Below are 27768 nucleotides of genomic sequence, written 5' to 3' on the forward strand. Positions count from 1 at the left end.
TGTATCTTACTGTTGATGTGTGTATCTTACTGTTGGTGTGTGTATCTTACTGTTGATGTGTGCTTACTGTTGATGTGTGTATCTTACTGTTGATGTGTGCTTACTGTTGGTGTGTGTATCTTACTGTTGATGTGTGTATCTTACTGTTGGTGTGTGTATCTTACTGTTGATGTGTGTATCTTACTGTTGATGTGTGTATCTTACTGTTGGTGTGTGCTTACTGTTCATGTGTGTATCTTACTGTTGATGTGTGCTTACTGTTCATGTGTGTATCTTACTGTTGATGTGTGCTTACCGTTGATGTGTGTATCTTACTGTTGATGTGTGCTTACTGTTCATGTGTGTATCTTACTGTTGATGTGTGCTTACTGTTGATGTGTGTATCTTACTGTTGATGTGCGTATCTTACTGTTGGTGTGTGTATCTTACTGTTGGTATGTGTATCTTACTGTTGATGTGTGCTTACCGTTGATGTGTGTATCTTACTGTTGGTGTGTGTATCTTACTGTTGGTGTGTGTATCTTACTGTTGATGTGTGCATCTTACTGTTGGTGTGTGTATCTTACTGTTGATGTGTGCTTACTGTTGATGTGTGTATCTTACTGTTGATGTGTGTATCTTACCGTTGATGTGTGCTTACCGTTGATGTGTGTATCTTACTGTTGATGTGTGTATCTTACTGTTGATGTGTGTATCTTACTGTTGATGTGTGTATCTTACTGTTGATGTGTGTATCTTACTGTTGATGTGTGTATCTTACTGTTGATGTGTGTATCTTACTGTTGATGTGTGTATCTTACTGTTGGTGTGTGTATCTTACTGTTGGTGTGTGTATCTTACTGTTTATGTGTGCTTACCGTTGATGTGTGTATCTTACTGTTGATGTGTGTATCTTACTGTTGATGTGTGCTTACCGTTGATGTGTGTATCTTACTGTTGGTGTGTGTATCTTACTGTTGATGTGTGTATCTTACTGTTGGTGTGTGCTTACTGTTGATGTGTGCTTACTGTTGATGTGTGTATCTTACTGTTGATGTGTGTATCTTACCGTTGATGTGTGCTTACCGTTGATGTGTGTATCTTACTGTTGATGTGTGCTTACTGTTGATGTGTGTATCTTACTGTTGATGTGTGTATCTTGCTGTTGGTGTGTGTATCTTACTGTTTGTGTGTATCTTACTGTTGGTGTGTGCTTACCGTTGATGTGTGTATCTTACTGTTGATGTGTGCTTACCGTTGATGTGTGTATCTTACTGTTGGTGTGTGTATCTTACTGTTGGTGTGTGTATCTTACTGTTGATGTGTGCTTACCGTTGATGTGTGTATCTTACTGTTGATGTGTGTATCTTACTGTTGATGTGTGTATCTTACTGTTGATGTGTGTATCTTACTGTTGATGTGTGTATCTTACTGTTGGTGTGTGTATCTTACTGTTGATGTGTGCTTACTGTTGATGTGTGTATCTTACTGTTGATGTGTGCTTACTGTTGATGTGTGCTTACTGTTGGTGTGTGTATCTTACTGTTGATGTGTGTATCTTACTGTTGGTGTGTGTATCTTACTGTTGATGTGTGTATCTTACTGTTGATGTGTGTATCTTACTGTTGGTGTGTGCTTACCGTTGATGTGTGTATCTTACTGTTGGTGTGTGTATCTTACTGTTGATATGTGTATCTTACTGTTGGTGTGTGTATCTTACTGTTGATGTGTGCTTACCGTTGATGTGTGTATCTTACTGTTGGTGTGTGTATCTTACTGTTGATGTGTGCTTCCTGTTGATGTGTGTATCTTACCGTTGATGTGTGCTTACCGTTGATGTGTGTATCTTACTGTTGATGTGTGCTTACTGTTCATGTGTGTATCTTACTGTTGATGTGTGCTTACTGTTGATGTGTGTATCTTACTGTTGATGTGCGTATCTTACTGTTGGTGTGTGTATCTTACTGTTGGTGTGTGTATCTTACTGTTGATGTGTGCTTACCGTTGATGTGTGTATCTTACTGTTGGTGTGTGTATCTTACTGTTGATGTGTGCATCTTACTGTTGGTGTGTGTATCTTACTGTTGATGTGTGCTTACTGTTGATGTGTGTATCTTACTGTTGATGTGTGTATCTTACCGTTGATGTGTGCTTACCGTTGATGTGTGTATCTTACTGTTGATGTGTGTATCTTACTGTTGATGTGTGTATCTTACTGTTGATGTGTGTATCTTACTGTTGATGTGTGTATCTTACTGTTGATGTGTGTATCTTACTGTTGATGTGTGTATCTTACTGTTGATGTGCGTATCTTACTGTTGGTGTGTGTATCTTACTGTTGGTGTGTGTATCTTACTGTTGATGTGTGCTTACCGTTGATGTGTGTATCTTACTGTTGATGTGTGTATCTTACTGTTGATGTGTGCTTACCGTTGATGTGTGTATCTTACTGTTGGTGTGTGTATCTTACTGTTGATGTGTGTATCTTACTGTTGGTGTGTGCTTACTGTTGATGTGTGCTTACTGTTGATGTGTGTATCTTACTGTTGATGTGTGTATCTTACCGTTGATGTGTGCTTACCGTTGATGTGTGTATCTTACTGTTGATGTGTGCTTACTGTTGATGTGTGTATCTTACTGTTGATGTGTGTATCTTGCTGTTGGTGTGTGTATCTTACTGTTTGTGTGTATCTTACTGTTGGTGTGTGCTTACCGTTGATGTGTGTATCTTACTGTTGATGTGTGCTTACCGTTGATGTGTGTATCTTACTGTTGGTGTGTGTATCTTACTGTTGGTGTGTGTATCTTACTGTTGGTGTGTGTATCTTACTGTTGGTGTGTGTCGCTTACTGTTGGTGTGTGTATCTTACTGTTGATGTGTGTATCTTACTGTTGATGTGTGCTTACCGTTGATGTCTGTATCTTACTGTTGGTGTGTGTATCTTACTGTTGATGTGTGTATCTTACTGTTGATGTGTACTTACCGTTGATGTGTGTATCTTACTGTTGGTGTGTGTATCTTACTGTTGATGTGTGCTTACTGTTGATGTGTGTATCTTACCGTTGATGTGTGCTTACCGTTGATGTGTGTGTCTCACTGTTGGTGTGTGTATCTTACTGTTGATGTGTGCTTACCGTTGATGTGTGTATCTTACTGTTGGTGTGTGTATCTTACTGTTGATGTGTGCTTACTGTTGATGTGTATATCTTACTGTTGATGTGTGTATCTTACCATTGATGTGTGCTTACCGTTGATGTGTGTATCTTACTATTGGTGTGTGTATCTTACTGTTGATGTGTGCTTACTGTTGATGTGTGTATCTTACTGTTGGTGTGTGTATCTTACTGTTGATGTGTGCTTACCGTTGATGTGTGTATCTTACTGTTGGTGTGTGTATCTTACTGTTGATGTGTGCTTACTGTTGATATGTGTATCTTACTGTTGGTGTGTGTATCTTACTGTTGATGTGTGTATCTTACCGTTGATGTGTGCTTACCGTTGATGTGTGCTTACCGTTGATGTGTGTATCTTACTGTTGGTGTGTGCTTACTTTTGGTGTGTATCTTACTGTTGGTGTGTGTATCTTACTGTTGATGTGTGCTTACTGTTGATGTGTGTATCTTACTGTTGATGTGTGTATCTTACTGTTGATGTGTGCTTACCGTTGATGTGTGTATCTTACTGTTGGTGTGTGCTTACTTTTGGTGTGTATCTTACTGTTGGTGTGTGTATCTTACTGTTGATGTGTGCTTACTGTTGATGTGTGTATCTTACTGTTGATGTGCGTATCTTACTGTTGATGTGTGCTTACCGTTGATGTGTGTATCTTACTATTGGTGTGTGTATCTTACTGTTGATGTGTGTATCTTGCTGTTGGTGTGTGTATCTTACTGTTGATGTGTGTATCTTACCGTTGATGTGTGCTTACCGTTGATGTGTGTATCTTACTGTTGGTGTGTGTATCTTACTGTTGATGTGTGCTTCCCGTTGATGTGTGTATCTTACTGTTGATGTGTGTATCTTACTGTTGATGTGTGTATCTTACTGTTGATGTGTGTATCTTACTGTTGATGTGTGCTTACTGTTGATGTGTGCTTACTGTTGATGTGTGTATCTTACTGTTGATGTGTGCTTACTGTTGATGTGTGTATCTTACTGTTGGTGTGTGTATCTTACTGTTGATGTGTGTATCTTACTGTTGATGTGTGTATCTTACTGTTGGTGTGTGTATCTTACTGTTGATGTGTGCTTACCGTTGATGTGTGTATCTTACTGTTGGTGTGTGTATCTTACTGTTGGTGTGTGTGTCTTACTGTTGATGTGTGCTTACTGTTGGTGTGTGTATCTTACTGTTGATGTGTGTATCTTACTGTTGATGTGTGTATCTTACCGTTGATGTGTGCTTACTGTTGATGTGTGTATCTTACTGTTGGTGTGTGTATCTTACTGTTGATGTGTGCTTACCGTTGATGTGTGTATCTTACTGTTGATGTGTGTATCTTACTGTTGATGTGTGTATCTTACTGTTGATGTGTGTATCTTACTGTTGATGTGTGCTTACCGTTGATGTGTGTATCTTACTGTTGATGTGTGTATCTTACTGTTGATGTGTGTATCTTACTGTTGATGTGTGTATCTTACCGTTGATGTGTGCTTACTGTTGATGTGTGTATCTTACTGTTGGTGTGTGTATCTTACTGTTGATGTGTGCTTACCGTTGATGTGTGTATCTTACTGTTGATGTGTGTATCTTACTGTTGATGTGTGTATCTTACCGTTGATGTGTGCTTACCGTTGATGTGTGTATCTTACTGTTGGTGTGTGTATCTTACTGTTGATGTGTGCTTACCGTTGATGTGTGTATCTTACTGTTGGTGTGTGTATCTTACTGTTGATGTGTGCTTACTGTTGATGTGTATATCTTACTGTTGATGTGTGTATCTTACCATTGATGTGTGCTTACCGTTGATATGTGTATCTGACTATTGGTGTGTGTATCTTACTGTTGATGTGTGCTTACTGTTGATGTGTGTATCTTACTGTTGGTGTGTGTATCTTACTGTTGATGTGTGCTTACCGTTGATGTGTGTATCTTACTGTTGGTGTGTGTATCTTACTGTTGATGTGTGCTTACTGATGATATGTGTATCTTACTGTTGGTGTGTGTATCTTACTGTTGATGTGTGTATCTTACCGTTGATGTGTGTATCTGACCGTTGATGTGTGCTTACCGTTGATGTGTGTATCTTACTGTTGGTGTGTGTATCTTACTGTTGATGTGTGCTTACTGTTGGTGTGTGTATCTTACTGTTGGTGTGTGTATCTTACTATTGATGTGTGCTTACTGTTGATGTGTGTATCTTACTGTTGATGTGTGTATCTTACCGTTGATGTGTGCTTACCGTTGATGTGTGTATCTTACTATTGGTGTGTGTATCTTACTGTTGATGTGTGCTTACTGTTGATGTGTGTATCTTACTGTTGATGTGTGTATCTTGCTGTTGGTGTGTGTATCTTACTGTTGATGTGTGTATCTTACCGTTGATGTGTGCTTACCGTTGATGTGTGTATCTTACTGTTGGTGTGTGTATCTTACTGTTGATGTGTGCTTACCGTTGATGTGTGTATCTTACTGTTGGTGTGTGTATCTTACTGTTGGTGTGTGTATCTTACTGTTGATGTGTGTATCTTACTGTTGATGTGTGTATCTTACTGTTGATGTGTGCTTACCGTTGATGTGTGTATCTTACTGTTGGTGTGTGTATCTTACTGTTGATGTGTGCTTACCGTTGATGTGTGTATCTTACTGTTGATGTGTGCATCTTACTGTTGATGTGTGTATCTTACTGTTGATGTGTGTATCTTACTGTTGGTGTGTGTATCTTACTGTTGATGTGTGCTTACTGTTGATGTGTGCTTACTGTTGATGTGTGTATCTTACTGTTGATGTGTGCTTACTGTTGGTGTGTGTATCTTACTGTTGATGTGTGTATCTTACTGTTGGTGTGTGTATCTTACTGTTGATGTGTGTATCTTACTGTTGATGTGTGTATCTTACTGTTGATGTGTGTATCTTACTGTTGGTGTGTGTATCTTACTGTTGATGTGTGCTTACCGTTGATGTGTGTATCTTACTGTTGGTGTGTGTATCTTACTGTTGGTGTGTGTGTCTTACTGTTGATGTGTGCTTACTGTTGATATGTGTATCTTACTGTTGGTGTGTGTATCTTACTGTTGATGTGTGTATCTTACTGTTGATGTGTGTATCTTACTGTTGATGTGTGCTTACCGTTGATGTGTGTATCTTACTGTTGGTGTGTGTATCTTACTGTTGATGTGTGCTTACCGTTGATGTGTGTATCTTACTGTTGGTGTGTGCATCTTACTGTTGATGTGTGCTTACCGTTGATGTGTGTATCTTACTGTTGGTGTGTGTATCTTATTGTTGATGTGTGTATCTTACTGTTGATGTGTGTATCTTACTGTTGGTGTGTGTATCTTGCTGTTGGTGTGTGTATCTTACTGTTGATGTGTGTATCTTACTGTTGATGTGTGTATCTTACTGTTGATGTGTGCTTACCGTTGATGTGTGTATCTTACTGTTGGTGTGTGTATCTTACTGTTGATGTGTACTTACCGTTGATGTGTATCTTACCGTTGATGTGTATCTTACCGTTGGTGTGTGTATCTTACTGTTGGTGTGTGTATCTTACTGTTGGTGTGTGTATCTTACTGTTGATGTGTGTATCTTACCGTTGATGTGTGCTTACCGTTGATGTGTGTATCTTACTGTTGGTGTGTGTATCTTACTGTTGATGTGTGCTTACCGTTGATGTGTGTATCTTACTGTTGGTGTGTGTATCTTACTGTTGGTGTGTGCTTACTGTTGATGTGTGTTTCTTACTGTTGATGTGTGTATCTTACCGTTGATGTGTGCTTACCGTTGATGTGTGTATCTTACTGTTGATGTGTGTATCTTACTGTTGATGTGTGCTTACTGTTGATGTGTGTATCTTACTGTTGATGTGTGCTTACTGTTGATGTGTGCTTACTGTTGGTGTGTGTATCTTACTGTTGATGTGTGCTTACTGTTGATGTGTGCTTACTGTTGATGTGTGTATCTTACTGTTGATGTGTGTATCTTGCTTTTGATGTGTGTATCTTGCTGTTGGTGTGTGTATCTTACTGTTGATGTGTGTATCTTACTGTTGGTGTGTGTATCTTACTGTTGATGTGTGCTTACTGTTGATGTGTGTATCTTACTGTTGATGTGTGTATCTTACTGTTGATGTGTGCTTACCGTTGATGTGTGTATCTTACTGTTGGTGTGTGTATCTTACTGTTGATGTGTGTATCTTACTGTTGGTGTGTGTATCTTACTGTTGGTGTGTGTATCTTACTGTTGATGTGTGCTTACTGTTGATGTGTGTATCTTACTGTTGATGTGTGCTTACCGTTGATGTGTGTATCTTACTGTTGGTGTGTGTATCTTACTGTTGATGTGTGTATCTTACTGTTGATGTGTGTATCTTACTGTTGATGTGTGTATCTTACTGTTGGTGTGTGTATCTTACTGTTGGTGTGTGTATCTTACTGTTGATGTGTGCTTACTGTTGATGTGTGTATCTTACCGTTGATGTGTGCTTACCGTTGATGTGTGTATCTTACTGTTGGTGTGTGTATCTTACTGTTGATGTGTGCTTACCGTTGATGTGTGTATCTTACTGTTGCTGTGTGTATCTTACTGTTGATGTGTGCTTACTGTTGATGTGTGTATCTTACTGTTGGTGTGTGTATCTTACTGTTGATGTGTGCTTACCGTTGATGTGTGTATCTTACTATTGGTGTGTGTATCTTACTGTTGATGTGTGTATCTTACCGTTGATGTGTGCTTACCGTTGATGTGTGTATCTTACTGTTGGTGTGTGTATCTTACTGTTGATGTGTGCTTACCGTTGATGTGTGTATCTTACTGTTGGTGTGTGTATCTTACTGTTGATGTGTGCTTACTGTTGATGTGTGTTTCTTACTGTTGATGTGTGTATCTTACCGTTGATGTGTGCTTACCGTTGATGTGTGCTTACCGTTGATGTGTGTATCTTACTGTTGGTGTGTGTATCTTACTGTTGATGTGTGCTTACTGTTGATGTATGTATCTTACTGTTGGTGTGTGTATCTTACTGTTGATGTGTGCTTACTGTTGATGTGTGCTTACTGTTGATGTGTGTATCTTACTGTTGATGTGTGTATCTTGCCGTTGATGTGTGTATCTTGCCGTTGGTGTGTGTATCTTACTGTTGGTGTGTGTATCTTACTGTTGATGTGTGTATCTTACTGTTGATGTGTGTATCTTACTGTTGATGTGTGCTTACCGTTGATGTGTGTATCTTACTATTGGTGTGTGTATCTTACTGTTGATGTGTGCTTACCGTTGATGTGTGTATCTTACTGTTGGTGTGTGTATCTTACTGTTGATGTGTGCTTACCGTTGATGTGTGTATCTTACTGTTGGTGTGTGTATCTTACTGTTGGTGTGTGTATCTTACTGTTGATGTGTGTATCTTACCGTTGATGTGTGCTTACTGTTGATGTGTGTATCTTACTGTTGATGTGTGCTTACCGTTGATGTCTGTATCTTACCGTTGATGTCTGCTTGCTGTTGATGAGTGCATCTTGCTGGATGGTGCTTCTCAAAGACCTGGCTTCATCACACAGCACGTTCAATTAACATCCTTTTGTGCAACCAAACTCCAAGAATCCATAGGAACAGGAGTAGGCCATTCAGCCCTTCGTGCCTGCTCTGCCATTTGATAAGATCATGGCTGATCTGTGATCTAACTCCATATACCTGCCTTTGGCCCATATTCCTTAATACCTTTGGTTGCCAAAAAGCTATCTATCTCAGATTTAAATTTAGCAATTGTGCTAGTATCAATTGCCGTTTGCGGAGGAGAGTTCCAAACTTCTACCACCCTTTGTGTGTAGAAATGTTTTCTAATCTCACTCCTGAAAGGTCTGGCTCTAATTTTTAGAGTGTGCCCCCCTACTCCTAGAAGCCCCAACCAGCGGAAATAGTTTCTCTCTATCCGCCCTATCTGTTCCCCTTAATATCTTATAAACTTCGATCAGATCACCCCGTAACCTTCTAAACACTAAAGAATACAACACCAATTTGTGTAATCTCTCCTCGTAACTTAACCCTTGAAGTCCGGTTATCATTCTAGTAAACCCACGCTGCACTCCCTCCAAGGCCAATATGTCCTTCCGAAGGTGCGGTGCCCAGAACTGCTCACAGTACTCCAGGTGCGGTCTAACCAGGGTTTTGTATAGCTGCAGCATAACTTCTGCCCCCTTGTACTCCAGAGTTATACCGCAGCCTGCAACTTGGACTTCAGGTTTGAAAGCACCATGGGAACTTTTACTACGTTAAAGGTGCTACATGAATGCAAATTGTTGTTGTTGAAACCTCTAGTTGCTGCGTGTTCCACTTCTCCTGATCAAAATGGCTCTGGAGGATGATTGTGCATCTGATTCTGAAGTTATATGGTAGTCTTTAAGTAGTACTATTCTTTAATTGCACCTTGGTGCAATTGGTGGTAGAATTGCTAATATTGTAATTCAACTCCAACAATCTGCCATATGAATATACAAAATTAAAAATGACATTGAGTTCCACTCGTGTAGGAATTCGGTATCCTGCCAGAGTTGCCTTTTAAACAGTTGCCTGGCAGAGCAGACAGCAGATGTATGTTACTAATCACTTGTGGTCTGACTTTATTTCATGAATAGCCTATGACATGTTGACAGAGGAGATGCACAATCACTTGTCATTCTAGCTGACATTAAGAAATGCTTACATGCCTTATTAATTATCTCCATCCAATGGCTTGTTATTTTGATCTGTAGCTTTTCACGTGGATGAGCATTGGTTGATTTTACAGTTTGGTATAATTCTTACTTATCAATAAATAATTTTTGTGCCAGTGCTTTGAGTGTTGGGAGAATTAAAGATTGACTATACTAATGGTGTTTGCTACCTCTTGCAGGCAGTGAGTTCAACTAGTTACTGTTTATAGATCGACTCTAAGTGTTTTTTTATTAATTTGTGGGGCGGCCGATTTTTCAATGACACATTTAAGGCCAAAAAGCTGTGGTGCAAACATAAGAACATAAGAAATAGAAGCAGGAGTAGGCCAAACGTTCCCTCGAGCTTGCTTTGCCATTTAATCAGATCATGGCTGATCTTCGACCTCAACTCCACTTTCCTGCCCTATCCCTATATCCCTTGATTCCCCTAGAGTCCAAAAATCTACCTGTCTCAGCCTTGAATATACTCAACGACTCAGCATTTACAGTCCTCTGGGGTAGAAAATTCCAAAGATTCATAACCCTCTGAGTGAAGAAATTCCTCCTCATCTCAGTCTTAAATGGCCGACCTCTTATCCAGTGGCTATGCCCCCTAGTTCTAGACTCTCCAGCCATGGGAAACAACCTCTCAGCATCTATTCTGTCAAGCCCCCTCAGAATCTTATATGTTTCAAATAGATCACCTCTCATTCTTCTAAACTCCAGAGAGTGTAGGCCCATTCTACTCAACCTCTCCTTGTAGGACAACCCTCTCATCCCAGGTATTAATGTAGTGAACCTTCGTTGCACCGTCTCTAAGGCAAGTATATCCTTCCTTAGATAAGGAGACCAAAACTGTACGCAGTACTCCAGGTGAGACCTCATCAAAGCCCTGTAAAATTGTAGTAAGACTTTCTTACTCTTGTACTCCAACCCCCTTGCAATAAAGGCCAACATGCCATTTGCTTTCCTAATTGCTTGCTGTACCTGCTTGCTAACTTTTTCTGCTTCTAGTACGAGGACGCCCAAATCTCTCTGAGCACCAACATTTAATAGTTTCTCACCATTTAAAAAATATTCTGTTTTTCTATTCTTCCTACCAAAGTGACTAACCTCACATTTCCCCACGTTATACTCCATCTGCCACCTTCTTGCCACTCACTTAACCTGTCTATATCCCTATGCAGACTCTGCGTCCTCCTCACAGCTGACTTTCCCATCTAGCTTTGTATCGACAGCAAACTTGGATACATTACACTCAGTCCCTTATACCAACAAAAGACAATCGCTGTGTTTGCAAGAGGGAGCTCCTTCAACACTTTTCCTGAGAAAGGGAGGTATCAGCTGGACAGAACACACGGTTTTCACTGAGTGGCAGGGTTTCTTCTAGTGTGACATGGTACCCATGTGGTCATTAGGACTCTTGGGGCTAGATTTTTCTCTGGGAATCTGCTCGTTTTTAGGCGATCACAGAGCAATGTGGCAGTGGGAAGCAGGAGGTAAAATTTTAATGGTTGAAAGGTGGGTGATCTGCCCACCTTTCCCTCTCCTAAATCTTCAATGCCAGCTTTTCTGCTGCTGGATTCATTCAGAGCCAATTTAAAATACAGAAATGCACATTTAGGTAGCTTTTGCCCCTTTCCAACAGTGACTGAACTTCAAAAAGTGGATGTTTCCCCTGGAGAGGCTTTTTCCCATGGCTGGAGAGTCTAGAACATAGTTTCAAGATAAAGGGTCGGCCACTTAGGACTGAGATGAGGAAAAATTTCTTCACTCAGAGGGTTGTGAATCTTTGGAATTCTCTACCCCAGAGGGCTGTGGATGCTGAGTTGTTGAGTATAATAAGACGGAGATCAATGGATATTTGGACACTAAGGGAATCAAGGGATATGAGGATAGGACGGGAAAGTGGAGTTGAGGTGGAAGATCAGCCATGATCTTATTGAATGATGCAGCAGGTTTGAGGGGCTGTATGGCCTACTCCCATTCCTATTTCCTATGCTCTTAAGTACTTCAATGGCTGTAAAGTGTTTTGGGATGTCCTTGGGTTGTGAAAAGCGCTATATAAAGGCAAGTCTTTCTTTATTTTCTTTTTAAAATCTGGTCCTGAACATTTCAGGTGTTGCAGCAAAATGACTTTTTCCTCTCCAGTGGTGGTGGGCTCCCCTGGTAAAACAGTTACTGTCGGGAGCCCACTCCACATATATAATTGACCCTAACACAGGAAAATTGGTCGGGACCACGGTGGGGTAGGACAGGTGGGCAGGCCCACCTCTGATATCGAACCTGCCAGTAATGAAAATCTCCCCTTCATGTCAACCCCATGCCCTTCATGAACAGAAAGGATTTGCACTCAATCACTGTCCAGGTGGTATCTGATCACAGAAACACCACGAAACAGTCATGATACTTTCATTTTGTCGCATTTCAAGGTACCTACATTTTTTGAAAGAGAAAAAGCACTGGGTGGATGGCTGTTAGGAGAACAGGATATCCTCCATATCTTTGGCTGCTGACCTCTGAGAAAACCTCTAACAGCAGAGAAGCACCTTGGCCTGGACTTCCCAACATCTGTTTGTTGGTCCTTGGCTGCCACCTTCACCTGCAAGTAAAGTGTGTGATCCAACTTTGACACATGAAAAAGTGTATGCAAAAGAGCAATGGTTGTGTACAAGGCTTCAAATGATACCACCCCAATGGTGTCAGAGTCCTTAGCTTATGCCATGCTTGTTAGCCGCTCAGGAGAAATGTGTGCAAAAGTGAGGAGCACATTTACCCTCACCCTCCTCTTGATATCATCAAACATCTTGATTTGCAGCCAATATGAGGGATCTGGATTACTGTATTGGCTCAGTTGGCAACCTCCCTCCAAGCAGCTGGTACCTGTGCTTTTACAGGAAGGTGACCTTCAGTCTCAAATAGGGCCACCCTCCTTTAATGCACTTCCTACAGCAGTACCTACAACCCCACAGTATCAAAAGAAGCAGTGTTGCCCACATGCCTCCACTGTGCCATTGTGAACAATTGGTCCGTTTTGCTGCTGCCACCACAACTTCCCCTTAAACCATTTAAATGATGAATGGCAGCTCGTTAAAAGCTGCTGCCTCGCTGAATGTTGCACTCCCCCGCCAAGTGTGCTACAGGTTAAGTTCTCTGGGCAAGCTATTCCTGTGCAAGTAGCCTATTCAGATAAGGAGGAGGTACCCCATCGCAAAATGTGGCATTGCTCCATAGCTATCGGTGCAGGAGCACCTGTGCCAAGGACCAGCACAACCTTAGTTTTGCAACTCTTGCAAAACTGGGGCATAAATATTCATTCACTACTTTTCCCACAGTAAGTTCTAGCCTATAACATCATACAACCTGTTAATTCCATTCAAGGAGAGCGTGTTTGTTAAAGTCTAAAAGTTATTGTTTGTATGTTACTGTGGACATAATTAACCACTCTGCAGTTACAACAATTTTGCTACAGCTGTACAGCAATTACTTTTAAACAAGCATGAATAATTTAAACAAATTTCACTGTATGATCATTTAAAACATGGACTTCCTCTGGCAGATGAGAGTGCTATGAATATTTAACTCATTACGGTCATACTGCTGAAAACAGCCATGCTGAAATATAGATTATGAAATCAAATCAGTAAAATCCTTTTGGGTGTTACTAGGCAGATGCGAGAGGGATTTAGAGGATATTAACAATATTATTTTTGACATTTTAGTATGTACTAAGCCAGCTGGATACTAGTCACTAACATTTCCTTTGTATACTGAGACTCGTCAACTCCCCTGGACTGTTTGATTTCTACCAGAACTCCAAGAAATCATTTTATTTTGACTATTTGGATCAAAACAGATGCATTTTACTGGAATGTGATGTAATGTTAAATAGAAGGAGAGAACAACATTACCCATAGTTGAAACAAGTTAATCCCAATATTTTTTTAAATTATTCGTTCATGGCATGTGGGCGTCGCTGGCGATGCCAGCATTTATTGCCCATCCCTAATTGCCCTTGAGAAGATGGTGGTGAGCCGCCGCCTTGAACCGCTGCAGTCCGTGTGGTGAAGGTTCTCCCACAGTGCTGTTAGGAAGGGAGTTCCAGGATTTTGACCCAGCCACGATGAAGGAACGGCGATATATTGGAGGGGAACATGCAGGTGGTGTTGTTCCCATGTGCCTGCTGCCCTTGTCCTTCTAGGTGGTAGAGGTCGCGGGTTTGGGAGGTGCTGTTGAAGAAGCCTTGGCGAGTTGCTGCAATGCATACTGTAGATGGGACACACTGCAGCCACAGTGCGTCGGTGGTGAAGGGAGTGAATGTTTAGGGTGGTGGATGGGGTGCCAATCAAGCGGGCTGCTTTGTCCTGGATGGTGTCGAGCTTCTTGAGTGTTGTTGGAGCTGCACTCATCCAGGCAAGTGGAGAGTATTCCATCACACTCTTGACTTGTGTCTTGTAGATGGTGGAAAGGCTTTGGGGAGTCAGGAGGTGAGTCACTCGCCGCAGAATACCCAGCCTCTGAGGTGCTCTTGTAGCCACAGTATTTATGTGGCTGGTCCAGTTAACTTTCTGGTCAATGGTGACCCCCAGGATGTTGATGGTGGGGGATTCGGCGATGGTAATGCCGTTGAATGTCAAGGGGAGGTGGTTAGACTCTCTCTTGTTGGAGATGTCTGGCACTTGTCTGGCGCGAATGTTACTTGCCACTTATGAGCCCAAGCCTGGATGTTGTCCAGGTCTTGCTGCATGCGGGCAAGGACTGCTTCATTATCTGAGGGGCTGGGAATGGAACTGAACACTGTGCAATCGTCAGCGAACATCCCCATTTCTGACCTTATGATGGAGGGAAGGTCATTGATGAAGCAGCTGCAGCAATGTCCTGAGGCTGAGATGATTGGCTGCCAACAACCACTACCATCTTCCTTTGTGCTAGGTATGACTCCAGCCGCTAGAGAGTTTTCCCCCTGATTCCCATTGACTTCAATTTTACTAGGGCTCCTTGGTGCCACACTCGGTCAAATGCTGCCTTGATGTCAAGGGCAGTCACTGTCATTTCGCCTCTGGAATTCAGCTCTTTTGTCCATGTTTGGACCAAGGCTGTAATGAGGTCTAGAGCCGAGTGGTCCTGGCGGAACCCAAACTAAGCATCGGTGCGCAGGTTATTGGTGAGTAAGTGCCACTTGATAGCACTGTTGACGACACCTTCCATCACTTTGCTGATGATTGAGAGTAGGCTGATGGGGCGGTAATTGGCCGGATTGGATTTGTCCTGCTTTTTGTGGACAGCACATACCTGGGCAATTTTCCACATTGTTGGGTAGATGCCAGTGTTGTAGCTGTACTGGAACAGTTTGGCTGAAGGCGCGGCTAGTTCTGGAGCCTTGGAGTTGTTCTTAACATAAGTTAAAAATTAGCAAATTAGAACATAAGAAAGGTTAAGGACGAGGACAGATCATTAGGCCTACTGAAGCTCTAATATCCTAACTATTCTATCTTGGTGTACCAGTGGATTAGGATCACTTAGCCAATTGTTTTTTTTATTCTTCAAAGGGGTAGTAGAGTTGTGCAATAAGTTAGAGGAAGCCATATAATCAGACAGTATAAAAGGGTTCAGGGGACTATTCATTGAGTGTTTGGAGAGAGACAGGATTGAGGGATAAGGTGAGAAGGTGGGTTCACTGATAAAAAGGAATGGATTTACTGGATTTAATAGCCTTTCCCAGTTCTTAAACATTCTTATGTTTTTCTCAATACAAAATCTAGAAGGTGGGATGAAATGTGGAGACAAAAGATTTTATTTGCAACTGTAGAAACTACAGACTCTGTATGAAGGATTATTATGGATGGTTGAAACTGAGTAATGAGGCTTTAATGTAATCAGTGGATTCAGAGAGAATAATGAAGCAAAAGAGCACACTCTATGGGGCCGATTTTAACTCCCGGTGGGGAAGCCGGTGGGAGCAGAAGACAATCCCGCGCCGGAGTGTGAATCCGAGGTCCACCAGATTTTAACTGCCATTCCTTATTTATATCTCGCCCATGAGTGGAAAGCACTAGATGACTGGTGAGTCTTGATAGTCTTTCCCTATTCATTCTATTTCCTCTGGTTGGGGAGTCAGTCACAATGGGTCATCAATTTAAAATTATAGTTGAGAGTTAGGAAACTGAGTTATTGCAGCATGGAATGCTTTGCCACAGGGAATGGTTGAGGAACAGACTATTGCTTTTAAGAGAAAACTGGATAAATATTTGAAGCAGAGAAAGATACAAGGCGATGGAGAGAAAGGAGGGCAGTGGACTTAGTTGCTATTGCTCTAGCAGAAAGTTGGCACAGACACATGGGTACTTATGAACAGGAGAAATATATTCAGCCCCTCCAGCCTGTTCCGCCATTCAATGAGATTGAGTTATATCAAGTCTACAGCACAGAAACAGGCCATTTGGGCCAACTGGTCTATGCCGGCGTTTATGCTCCTCACGAGCCTCCTCCCATCCTTCTTCACCTAACTCTATCAGCATATCCTTCTATTCCTTTCTCCCTCATGTGCTTATCTAGCTTCTCCTTAAATGCATCTATGCTATTTGTCTCGACTACTCCACATGGTAGCACATTCCACATCCTTATCACTCTTTGGGTAAAGAAGTTTTTCCTGAATTCCCTATTGAATTTATTAATGACTATCTCATATTTATGACCTCTAGTTTTGGACTCCTCCACAAGTGGAAACAGTCTCTCTATGTCTACTCTATCAAACCCCTTCATTATCTTAAAGACCTCTATCAGGTCACCCCTCAGCCTTCTCTTTTCTGAAGAAAAGAGCCCCAGCCTGTTCACCCTTTCCTGATAAGTATATCCTCTCAGTTCTGGTATCATCCTTGTGAATTTTTTTGTACCTTCTCCATTGCCTCTATATCCTTCTTGTAATATGGAGACCAGAACTGTGCACAGTAACTCCAAGTGTGGTCTAACCAAGGTTCTATACAGGTTTAACATAACTTCTCAGCTTTTCAATTCTATCCTTCTAGAAATGAACCCCAGTGCTTGGTTTACTTTTAATGGCCTGACTAACCTGCATCATTACTTTTAGTGATTTGTGAATGTGTACCTCTAGATCCCTTTGCTCCTCTACAAAAAAGGATAGATCCGACTATTTTTTTAAATGGTGAAAAGCCAGGAACAGTCGAGGTCCAAAGAGATTTAGGGGTCCATGTACACAGATCACTAAAATGTAATGGTCAGGTACAAAAAATAATCAAAAAGGCTAACAGAATGTTAGCCTTTATAACTAGAGGGCTAGACTATAAAGGGGGGGAAGTTTTGCTATAGCTATACAAAGCCCTGGTTAGACCACATCTGGAGTATTTTGTACAGTTCTGGGCACCACACCTTAGAAAGGATATATTGGCCTTGGAAGGAGGCCTTGCAAACTTGGATATATGGCTGAGTTATCTAAGTCATTAATAAATATAGTGAATAGTTGAGGCCCCAGCACAGACCCTTGTAGGACACCACTAGTCACTTCCTTCCAATTCGAGTACATACTCATTATCCCTACTCTCTGTCTTCTACCGCCTAACCAATCTGCTAATCAGGTCAATAATTTGCCTTCAATTCCATGAGCTTTAATTTTATCTAACAGTCTTTTATGTGGAACCTAATCGAATGCCTTCTGGAAGTCCATATGAACTACATCCATAGACAGTCCCCTGGCTACTACATTAGTTACTTCCTCAAAAAATCAATTAGGTTCGTTAGAGATGACCTACCCTCCACATTGGCTCTCTAATCAGCTCAAATTTCTCTAAGTGCTCAGTCATTCTTTCCTTAATTATAGATTCCAGTAACACCCCCACAACAGATATTAGACTAACAGGTCTATAATTTCCTGCTTTCTCTCTCTCACCTTTCTTAAATAATGGAGTTACATTTCCAATTTTCCAATCTAAAGGGACAATTCCTGAATCGAGTGAGCTTTGCAGGATTATGGCTAAAGCACCTGCAATTTCCTCACCTGCTTCCTTTAAACCCTGGAGTGGAAACCATCAGGTCCTGGGGATTTGTCAGTCTTTAGTGCTGTTACTTTTTTTAATACTGTTTTCTTGCTTACATTAATTTTAGTGAGTTCCAGTCCTTGATTTGTTATTAGTTTCCCTGGAATGTCAGGTATATTATCCTCTTCCTCCACTTTGAAGACTGACACAAAGTAATTATTCAACAATCTGCTTTTCCCTTATTTTCATTTGTAATATTACCTGCATTTGTTTTAGGGCCCACATTACCCTTTCTCTTTTAATACAATTGTAAAAACATCTTGTGTTAATCTGGATATCCTTTGCAAGTTTCTTTCTGTGTTCCTTTTTGCAGCTTTTACTATCTTTTTTGTCTTCCTTTGCTGTTTTATATATCTCTCCCAGTCCCCTGGATCTACACTGCTTTGCACTTTTGTAAGCCCTTTAGTTTTATGTTATCTCTTACCTCTTTAGTCGACCATGGCTGTTTTATTTTGTAAGTAGTGCTCTTGCCCCATAGGGATATATACTGGTCCTGTATTAAGCTAAATGCTTTTTTGATCACTTTTCACTGTTCATCAGTAGTTTTACCCTATAACAGTTTTGACCAGTTTGCTGTCGTCAGCCTCTGTCTCATCCCGTTAAAGTTAGCCTTACCAAAATCTAAAATCTTAGTAACTGTATTAAGTTTCTCCTTTTCAAATCTAACATTGAATTCAATCATATTATGATCACTGTTGATAAATTTTCCCTTACTGTTAGATTATTAACTAACTGTGGCTCATTACACGATGGGCCCAATGGCCTCCTGCTGTGCTGTAAACTTGAATGGATCTATGGTTCTAATTAAAAGGGAACCATAACTCACTGTGTGGGGGTGAAATCAAGTAACCATGACGTGTTCCAATGACATAGTTCAACATCAGTACAAAGAATGTTGGGATAAACCCATACAGTATTTGGTCTCACAAAGTATTTGTTCTTGCAGTTTTTTTTGTCAGTAAGAACAAGATTTGGAAGAAAATGCACTTCTTTTACCAAACCAGTGTTCTGCTATCCATCCATGTTGTGAAAGGGGAAGTGTGAATTTATCTCTGTTGGAACCAAACCAATAAAATGTAACAGAGCCATCATTTCTGCTTTTAACTCACACTGTTGGGCTAGGAATTAGTTAAAAATTTGAGCAGCACATTAGCGTTCACTAACAATTGTATTCTGAGGGTGTACTTTAAAGGATTTGTTTGCAAAGCTATAATTTTCTGGGGTCAGGTAAGGGGAGAAATAGAGGAGAAATGGTGAATGAAAGGACACCATTCATGAATGTTCGATAATGAAATAGGAAACTAATGAGCTGATTAATGAAAACACAATTTGGCATCGTGGGTGATTGTTGCAGTTAAATCATTTGAAACTGAAGACATTATATACTTGTCAATTACACTGAATGGTGGCACATATATGATTCAGAAGCACCCTTCCACACAATAATTGACCAGGACATTGTCTAATCTGTGTGAAATAAGATTAAGTTCAACAGAAGGTAGACTTTGCTGATAGGACTGTTGTTATACCTGAATCTCTCCAATTGCACACAAAAGCAACTCTGGACATTGAGCAAGCATTAATTTTAAGAAGATCGAGGCAATGAAATGTGAAACTAACTAAAACTGCTGCAACTAAAAAATTTATTAATTAGTGCTGAGAAATTACAACGGTAAAGCTGAGTCTGAGGAAACTCTGATTATTTCACAAATGGCAGTCAATGACAATGGACCATTGACAGCTGTGCATCTGATTGACCATGTTGCACAAGTATATTACACTAACGTTGAAATGTAATGTATAAAACAACATTTTACAGCTATGTTCATTTTGAAGCATAGTAGAGCATTCGGTTGTGGATTTTATACTAAAATAATGTATATTTGTATGGCTCTGTAGTATTTCCTATTAGGTGAAAGTGACGAATTTTAATATTATCATATATATTGCATGTTACCTTTTTTAAGTTTGTTATGAGCCAAAATTAACTGGTTTTCATTACCTGTTTGCTATGTTTTATTTTTATATAATATAGTTACAACTGGTAAATTAATCAATTTATGGTATACTATACTGTATGCTGTGCGCTATAGCAGGGGTACTATTTCCCCATAACAAAGCAGCCCGCTTGATTGGCACCCCATCCACCACCCTAAACATTCACTCCCTTCACCACTGGCGCACAGTGTGTACCATCCACAGGATGCACTGTAGCAACTTGTCAAGGCTTCTTCGACAGCACCTCCTAAACCCGCGACCTCTAGCACCTAGAAGGACAAGAGCAGCAGGCACATGGGAACACACCACCTGCACGTTCCCCTCCAAGTCACACACCATCCTGACTTGGAAATATATCGGCGTTCCTTCATCGTCGCTGGGTCAAAATCCTGGAACTCCCTCCCGAACAGCACTGTGGGAGAACCGTCACCACACGGCCTGCAGAGGTTCAAGAAGGCGGCTCACCATCACCTTCTCAAGGACAATTAGGGATGGGCAATAAATGCTGGCCTCGCCAGCGACGCCCACATCCCATGAACGAATAAAAAAAAACTTACTGGGACTGGAACACATAAGAACATAAGAACGTTAGAAATAGGAGCAGGAGTAGGCCATATGGCCCCTCGAGCCTGCTCCACCATTCAATAAGATCATGGCTGATCTTCGACCTCAACTCCACTTTCCCACCCTATCCCCATATCCCTTGATTCCCTTAGTGTCCACGATTCTATCGATCTCAGCCTTGAACATACTCAACGACTGAGCATCCACAGCCTTCTGGGGTAGAGAATTCCAAAGATTCACTACCCTCTGAGTAAAGAAACTTTTCCTCATCTCAATCTTAAATGGCCGACTCCTTATCCTGAGACTATGCCCCTAAGTTCTAGACTTTCCCTCCAGGGGAAACAGCCTCTCAGCATCTATCCTGCCAAGCCCTCTAAGAATTCTGTACGTTTCAATGAGATCACCTTTCACTCTTCTAAACTCCAGAGAATATAGGTCCATTCTACTCATCCATTCATGATAGTACTGGAAATTCTCACTGTCCAGCCTATTAACAATGAGCACGTTATTTCCATTAAGGTATTCTTTCTTGGTTTGTTGTGTTTTTTACACCAGTGTCTGTGTTAGTGTTACTGTGTAACCTTATAAATGATCTCCATGTAAAGCCTCCAGAAGAGACGTTAAACAGATTTGTTCAGTCTGTGCCAGTGATGATAAAGAATCCAGAGCTCTAATCATACTAAAGATAAAAAAGCACGATGTTATAATCAATATTCTGAAAGACAAACCTTCTCAGTGCCTAGCTTTACCTAGGATCTCTACATAAATAAGAGGCAGAATCTCCTTGGGCTTCAAATTAAAACATGTATAGGTAAATAAATATTAAAAATAATCCTCAAGTTGATATGATAATAATGTATGTGTATGCTTGAGGGATAGTGAAACAGCTCTACTGTCTGCTTTGACTCAATCTGTTATTTTGTCTTTTTCTTGTAATGCTTTTATGAAGGGTTTTAATCTTTGGCACAGCAGTGGATTGCCTAACTATCTGTTGACCACATTTGACCAAATATTGGCAGCTCTAATGAGGCATTCAACAAACAACCAGAGCTTGGACACAGCTTCTTCAGCACAACAGATTCTTTATCTGCTCAGGAATTCGATTGACCTCACTGTGCAGACTATAAACAATACATCATCAGTGGAGTGAGTCACATATTTTATTACTTTTGTATAACAAGGGGGTCTGTTGGCAAGAATGTGATTATTTTCCCTTGTGGTATAGAAGGGCTGATTGAGCTAGGAGATTGGGGAGGGGCAAAGGAGTCTGTATCTGATCCCTTACAGTGTTGAGGTGAGTATGTAGAATTGGAGAATGTATGTGGCCTGTTGGTGTCAAGGAATTCCTGCATTGATCACTGGGATTGGACCTTTGACCTTTGAAGCTCAACCCTGAAGATAATAATTTTGCATCCTCAGTATCAACATGTTGCTCTGTGGAGTGGTAAGATCTGGTTTCTCATCTATCATTTGCCTAAAACCAGACCATCATAGAAGATGGTGAGCAGATGTGAGCCATTTTCCTATAGATGGAGCTAAATTTGGAAGTGAAGTCTATCTTGGATACTTTTGAGCAACTTGAAGCAGCTAGTTACAGAGCAGCACTTTCAGAGGGCAGGGAGCAGGTTGCCAGACCAACCCAGGGAATGGTACATTGTGTAGGAGAACATGAAAAGAGAAGGAAGTAACTAGACAAAGGACTGGAAAAATAAACAGAATAGAATCAAAACAGAAAACTATTTTGTAGATCACACACATGTGAAGAGATTTGTTGAAAAAAAGGTAAGAATATAAAGAGTGTAACAAGAAAACACCATTTAACTTATGAAGTCTGCTTCTTCCACAGACTATGTAGAAGCTATCTTATCAGAGACCCATCCACATCTATTTAATATTGTGAGGGAAATTGCTGCAGAAATTCCTGATCTCCAAAGTTTATGTAAAGTTCGGAACATTCATCTATCCCTACGTCCCCACTATCTAAATCTTGTTTGCTGCCCTCCACAGATAATATAAATTCCTTTGCTTCCAGCAGCACAGGAATCATTGGAGCCGAAAATCTACCAGGGCTGCATCCTGGCATAAAGGCTGGGAGGTAACTGCCTTGGACTTCTGCCACTGGCCCTGCCAAAGTTTTCTGGGTCATTTAATTTAAATTTGACAGGCGGGCACCCATGCCAACACCTGCCTATGGAAGCTGTGAATCTTGGTGTAGTCAGCCCCTGTCCCAGAAAGAAGTGATACTTGTCACCTTGGGCCAAAGAAATTCCAGCAAATTTATGTCTTCTTCGGGAGTTGAGGCCATGACTCAGGCCTGGACCCCAACAGGAGCCCCACTTTCACCACTAAATTATCTATTACATCTGGTCTCACTTACAATACTAGCCGCATATGATCAACTTGGAAGTGATGGGCAGAGCATGTGGAAGCTCCTGGCTTTGGACATGTCCATCCCGACCTTACTCCCTCTTACACCCTTCATCTTATTTGGGGCAAGCACAGGCTCTGCCCTTTACAAGGCCCTGCAGAAACTCTAACCTCCCATTTTAATTCCATTTGGAAATTTATTGAGGTCTTTTTGAAGGATTCAATTAACTCAGCATCAACTCCTTTTGCTGGGAGTCTGTTCTATTGTGTGTAAATTATCATGATTAGACCTATATCTGTAGAAAGTGTGGAGTAGAATTTCTGTGGGATTCTCCTGATCGTCCGCCGTAACTGCGATGAAAAATCCATGGAAAACGGCGTAAACGTTACACTAAAGTAACAGTGGATGATCGGGAGAATCCCTGCAGAAATTAGAACATACGAACATAAGAAATAGGAACAGGAGTAGGCCATCCAGCCCCTTGAGCCTGCTCCACCATTCAACAAGATCATGGCTGATTTTCTACCTCAATGCCATTTTCCCGCACTATCCCCATATCCCTTGATGCCTTTAATATCTAGAAATCTATCGATCTCTGTTTTGAATGTACTCAATGATTGAGCCTCCACAGTCCTCTGGGGTAGAGAATTCCAAAGATTCACCACCCTCTAAGTGAAGAAATTTCTCCTCATCTCAGTCCTAAATGGCCTACCCCTTTTTCTGAGACTGTGACCCCTGGTTCTAGACTCCTCAGCCAGGAGAAACATTCTCCCTGCATCTACCATGTCGAGCCCTGTAAGAATTTTGTTTGTTTCAATGAAATCACCTCTCATTCTTCTAAACTCTAGAGAATACAGGCCTAGTCTACTCAATTAATGGCGTACATGTCTATAAAATTTTCATGAACTTGTTAGTTTTCTAATATGTAGTATGATATATAGCTTCTTTGAGAATCTCTTTCTATGTAAAATGCTGATAAATGTAAAAGTTGGCATTCTGTATTAGAAAGGTTTAAGTAGCATCCCTAATGTCTCAAAGCATAAGTCCTACAGATTGTGTGGAACTAAGCCATGTGAGCAAGGATGGCCCCTGGTTTGATCTAGTTAGTTATTTTTAGCCAGGCATTGAGAAGGACTACAATTGGCCTCAATGACTTGGGTTAAGAAAGGGAAAAAATGGCCAGGTTTTTTTTTGCTGATTGCTAACCAGAGGCTCCTGCTAGAGGTTTGCTTGCATGAGCATAGTATGAAGATGGATTAGTGACTAGGTTTTGATGTTTCTACAGTTGAAAAGCCTGCGAGCACACATTTGTTCAGGCTCACACATTAAGAATAGCCACTTGGGCAAGCTGTCCATGGAACTGTGCTGTAGCATGAGTTAGTGGCTTCAGGAGAAGAGGAAGGGGAGAAAATCAGATGGAAGATTGGAATGGAACATAGGAATAAATGACATAGGAACATGGGAACAGGAGTAGGCCATTTATCCCCCCGAGCCTGTTCCGCCATTCAATGAGATCATGGCTGATCTGTGACCTAACTCCATATACCTGCCTTAGCCCCATATCCCTTAATACCTTTGGTTAACAAAAATCTGTCAATCTCAGATTTAAAATTAACAATTGAGCTAGCATCAACTGCCATTTGCGGAAGAGAGTTCCAAACTTCTACCACCCTATGCGTATAGAAGTGTTTCCTAACTTCACTCCTGAAAGTCCTGGCTCTAATTTTTTAGGCAATGTCCAACTAGTCCTTGACTCTCCAACCAGCGGAAATAGTTTCTCTCTATCTACCCTATCAGTTCCCCTTAATATCTTGAAAACTTCGATCAAATCGCTCCTTAATCCTCTAAATTCCAGGGAATACAAGCCTAGTTTGTGTAATCTCATCTCGTAATTTAACCCTTGGAGTCCAGGCATCATTCTAGTAAATCTACACTGCACTCCCTTCAAGGCCAATATATCCTTCCTAAGGTGTGGTGCCCAGAACTGAACACAGTACTCCAGGTGCGGTCTAACCAGGGCTTTGTATAGCTGTAGCATAACTTCTACCCCCTTGTATTCTAGTCCTCTAGATATAGAGACCAGCATTCCATTAGCCTTTTTAATTATTTTCTGTACCTGCCCATGACATTTTAATGATCTATACATATGGACCCCTAAGTCTCTTTGGACCTCCACTGTTTCGAGCTTTTCACCATTTAGAAAGTACTCTGATCTATCCTTTTTAGGTCCAAAGTGGATGACCTCACACTTGCCTACATTGAAATCCATTTGCCACAGTTTTGCCCATTCATTTAATCTATTAATATCTCTCTGTAATTTTATGCTTCCATCTACACTGCATACAATGCTGCCTATCTTTGTGTCATTGGCAAACTTGGATATGTGGCTCTGTACTCTGTCTTTTAAGTCATTAATAAATACAGTGAATAGTTGAGGCCCCAACACCGATCCCTGTGGGACACCACTAGTCACATCCTGCCCATTTGAGTATCTGCCCATTATCCCTACTCTCTGTCTCCTGCTGCTCAGCTAATTTCCTAACCAGGTCAATAATTTGCCCTCAATTCCATAAACTTCAACTTTAACTAACAGTCTCTTATGAGGCAGAATGGGCCCTGAGGCTAGGATTTGTAGCAAGGATGGGGTTACAAAGAGGAGGCTGGAGGAAGTGTGGCACCTAGAGGGAAGTGGGGAGACAGCGAGGCTCTTAGGGAGGGGTTGGGGGAGGGTTGGGTTTGGGTCAGGAAAGGCAGTGGGCCTGGGAAAGAATGAGTGTGGAGAGTGAAGATAGCAGTCACCCAGCAAGAGTGGAGCTGCCAGCATGAGGGCTGAACAGAGAAGCACCAATCTCTCAGTGGGGTGTTAGCATGGCTTTATTGCAAGCAAGGGAGGCTTTCAGTCAAAGTGGTAACATGGGCCTCTGAGTGAGCTATCGGATCAATGATGGAACAGTTGGAAGAAGTGAGAGTTGGAGCAGGAGTGGTTTCATGCCAGTTGGCAGTTGAAGCAGACAAGTTCAAACTGGGTGAATCCAAGGGGTGGGATATTGTGTGGTAGAATTTTTATGGTGCTGAAGCCAGAAGCCAGAACCTTCTTGGGGCTGAGACTTTCATAGCAGCTATAAATTTTCTTTTGCAGCCAAAATTATTATTGGTATCACCTGTCCCTGTTCCCATTGTGTGGGGCTCTCTGACATTTCTTAGCTGATTGATGGATAGGACTGTTAATTAAATACTTTGTACCAATCATCCACTGCACACATTTAGTGACACCTCTGATACTACACGCACAAGGATTATTACTGTATAAATAGATGGATACTGTATGTTCTATGTCGGTGTCAGCCGTGGCTCAGTTAGGAACACTCTCGCCTCTGAATCAGAAAGTTATGGATTCAAGTCCCAGTCCAAAGACTTGAGCACAAGATCTAGGCTGATGCTCCAGTGTAGTACTAAGGGAGTGCTGCACCGTCTTTTGGATGAGACATTAAACGGAGGTCCCATCTACCCTCACAGGTGGACCTAAAAGATCCCATGGCACTATTTTGAAGAAGAGCAGGGGAATGCTCCCTGTTGTCCCGGCCAATATTTATCCCTCAACCAAAAAATACAGATTTTCTGGTCATTATCTCATTGCTGTTTGTGGGGGCTTGCTGTGCGCAAATTGGCTGCCACATTTCCTACATTACAACAGTGACTACACCTCAAAAGTACTTTATTGGCTGTAGGTTGTGAAAGATGCAATATAAATGCAAGTCTTTTTTCTCCTCTCAACTCTCACTGAATTCATATTTAAACCTTAGCTCAATACATGCATTAGACAGGGTAAAAGAGGTTTTCAATGAACCTTCTTTACTGGTGTAAAATGTAGCACATAAATATACAGCTGCACCCACACTGATGATGTATGTCCCATTTGAGAGGAGCTTAATGCTGTATTTTTATTTGCAGGACACAGAAGTATCTGGAAAAGGTTCAGGAAAATCTGCAATCTTTGCCACTGTGGCCTCAGTTCAAGCAGATCCTCATGATAGACAAGTCACTCAGGAATGTCATTATTCAGACAATGGATTGTGTGAGAGGTAGGAACATTGATGGCATTCTGAGACATGAAACATGAATATTTTTGGGATTGCACTTGGTTGTGACAAAACTAATCAGATGGCACATTATTATATAGAAAACAATGGGAAGCAGTAAGCACTTATAAAACCAGCAATTTAATGGACAGGTTCAAATGATGTCACAACCAATGAAAGTGTTTTACAACTAGTATCTGAATCCTGAGATTAGATTATAACCTTGAATTATTTTCTTCTGTTTGTTATTAGTACTTGTGTGCACTTCACAGTGTACAGTTTAGTTTATGCCACTGACTCTCAAATTACCTGGAACTCCATGGAATTCAATGCCTGAATTGCCTTTTTTTTGAGATTTTAACTCACACACAATGACACTAAATCTCCCTCCTATTTTACAGTAATAATTTCACTGAGATATTCATAGAATTGTAGAATCTTACAGCACAGAAGGAGGCCATTCAGCCCATCGTGCCTGTGTCGGCTCTTTGAAAGAATTGTCCTATTTAGTCCCATACCCCAGATTTTTCTCCATAACCCTGCAAATTAGTCCTCTTCAAGTACATGTCCAATTGTCTTTTAAAAGTTCCTATGGAATCTGCTTCCTTCACCCTTTCAGGTAGTGCATTCCAGATCTTAATAACCCTCTGTGTGAAAAAAGTCTCCTAATTTCCCCTCCACTTCTTTTGCCAATTATTTTAAATCTATGACTTCTGGATACCGACCCACTTGCCAGAAGAAACAGTTTTGTCCTATTTGCTCTATCAAAACCCTTCATAATTTTGAATACCTCTATTAGGTCTCCCCTTAACCTTCCCTGCTCAAAGGAGAACAATCTCAGCTTTTCCAATCTCTCCACATAACTGAAGTCCCTCATCTCTG

The 27768-nt window shown here is 41.1% G+C and overlaps 1 protein-coding gene across 1 annotated transcript in view; it reads left to right on the forward strand.

Moving 5' to 3' along the window:
- Positions 1-27768, forward strand: part of LOC137341749 (ATP-binding cassette sub-family A member 13-like) — a 336924-nt gene that overhangs the window by 79833 nt on the left and 229323 nt on the right. The window contains exons 10-13 of the mRNA XM_068005215.1: positions 21389-21528; positions 24459-24482; positions 25478-25495; positions 26759-26889. Coding sequence (XP_067861316.1) covers positions 21389-21528; positions 24459-24482; positions 25478-25495; positions 26759-26889 — 313 coding nt within the window. The remainder of the gene's footprint in view (positions 1-21388; positions 21529-24458; positions 24483-25477; positions 25496-26758; positions 26890-27768) is intronic.

Source organism: Heptranchias perlo, chromosome 2 (genome assembly GCF_035084215.1).
Source record: "Heptranchias perlo isolate sHepPer1 chromosome 2, sHepPer1.hap1, whole genome shotgun sequence".
In the NCBI taxonomy this organism is placed as follows: Eukaryota; Metazoa; Chordata; class Chondrichthyes; order Hexanchiformes; family Hexanchidae; genus Heptranchias; species Heptranchias perlo.